Source organism: Ichthyophthirius multifiliis, assembly GCF_000220395.1.
Source record: "Ichthyophthirius multifiliis unplaced genomic scaffold scaff_1120509251432, whole genome shotgun sequence".
NCBI lineage: Eukaryota > Ciliophora > Oligohymenophorea > Hymenostomatida > Ichthyophthirius > Ichthyophthirius multifiliis.
In genome coordinates, this window is record NW_004085879.1 from 64,220 (window position 1) to 66,292 (window position 2,073).

At 17.0% G+C, this 2,073-nt stretch overlaps 1 protein-coding gene across 1 annotated transcript; it reads right to left on the bottom strand. All coding sequences in view use genetic code 6, as the record gives it.

Moving 5' to 3' along the window:
* Positions 1–543: 543 nt before the first annotated feature.
* IMG5_203430 (leucine carboxyl methyltransferase family protein, putative) lies at positions 544–1,850 on the bottom strand (the record flags this gene model as incomplete). The annotated part of the gene is made up of 6 exons (XM_004023838.1): positions 544–849; positions 887–1,055; positions 1,126–1,231; positions 1,295–1,355; positions 1,444–1,729; positions 1,789–1,850. 6 exons carry the CDS (start codon positions 1,848–1,850, stop codon positions 544–546), a joined length of 990 nt encoding a protein of 329 aa, XP_004023887.1.
* Positions 1,851–2,073: the final 223 nt, after the last annotated feature.

A 2,073-nucleotide genomic window follows, 5' to 3' on the forward strand; every position in this document is an offset into this window, starting at 1 on the left:
TTATAGCCTTTATTTGAAAGCAATCAATTTTCTGATTTCAATGGAGTTCTTCATATTATTAAATTTCCATAAGTAATTTTTTTATTAGTAAAATCATTTTTTATTTGTAAATATTAAAGGTTAATAGCTTTTTGAATTTCAAAATAGAAAGTCTGGTTTGGGGAATTAAAGCGTCATCTAAAAAAAGAATTGAAATAGATAAGTTATATCTTACTCCACCTGATTAAGATAATTTAGAAAATGAAAATGTATATAAAGATGAAAATAAAACTTAAACTGTTTTATGCTCTAATAAGCCAGGAGGCGTTAATTAAGATTTAACTTTCTGAATATATTATTACATATTTATATATTTTTTTTTTTTTTCTATAATATTTCACAATTTAAAAACAAAATTAATTTAATATTACAATAAAATACATATTAATTAAGATAAAATAATAAATATATATTTATAAGTTTTAAATAAATAATGAAAATTAAAATTTTATAAAAGATATATTAAAAAAAAATAATATATATATATATATTAAAAATATTTAATCATTAATTTTAATTAATTTTTAAATTATGAAAAAGTTATTAAAATTCATTATTGTTTTGAGCACTTTAAGAATATTTAGAAGTTAAACTAACAAAATAATGCTTTTGCATAATGTTCCATTCTTCAAACTCATCCATCATTTCTATTTTCTCAATTCTTTTTTTCTCTTTTTAGTCAGTATAATGATTATAAACATCAAGCATTGAATAAACTTCTACATTTTAAAATCCTAAATTATAAAGCCTTTATTATTAACTTTTAATATCAGGGTAATCAAATATTCCTACTAAAGGACATCCTTTTCTCTTAAAAAAATATAAAAATTTAAATGTATATTTGTACTTCAAAATTTTTGACCATCATTTTACCAAATTAATCATGAGGGTTCATCATTTCATAACTTGCTAAATAAACTACCTCAAATGAATCTTATATTAATTTTATTAAAGAATCTACATGTTTTGTTTCTATATATGTAAATACACATTCTGCAAAAAAAAACGTTGGTATTCTTAATTTGTTAGTTTTTTTTTTTTTTAAAGTCTAAAACATAAAAAAAAATTAAATATATATTTTCTTACGATAAATCAACACCTGCATTTTTTAAATTTTGAATAAAATTATCTTATTATATTAAATTTTATGGATATAAACAATAATTTTTTGAATTAAGCTCTGTTTTTTTCTCTTTTATTTATAATAAAATAATTATTGAAATTAAAAAATTAATATTTAGTATTTAATATATACCATTTAATTTATGTTCACCAATAACTTATTATATTATGGTTGATTTTTCAATTTTTTTAATCTATTATTTAAATAATCAAATAAAAATTATATTATAACCAGTTTTAAATATTTTTTAAAACAAAAACAAAAAAGTTAAATTAAATTACCTTATTTTTGACTACATTTTCTAAATCCAACTCTACATAAAGGAAATCTAAATTTTAAAATTATGGATTTTTTTTTAACATATAATAATTTGTATCATATCCACATCCTAAAGATATTATTTGTTTTTTAATATTAGACGAATTTAATAAAAATCTTTCTAAAAGTAATTAAAAAATGTTAACTCTACCCCAATACCCTCTATGTATAATAATATCTTTCCTTTCTTATTCTTAAACAAACTCTTTAGCAAAATCGTCTTCCAAATACCCTTTATTAACAGCTGATCTATTTTAAATTTAATAAAAATAAAATATTATTTTTTAATTTAAATAATTTTTTTTAACAGCTTTGAAGCCATAGCGTCCGCATTTGTATCTTCAACTGTATAAATTTCTTATTTATCCATTTTTTTTATTTAAAATTTAAAAGTTTTTAATTTTTATTAATTTAATTAAAATTATATAAAAGATTTTTTTATATTGAATATATATAAATAAAGAAATAATATCATCATATATACTTTAAAGAAAAATAGTTGAAAAATATTATTATAATTAATATAAATAATGATAATAATAAAAATAAATAAGTAAGAAAAGCATAAAAAACAATTTCTAAATATAAAATAA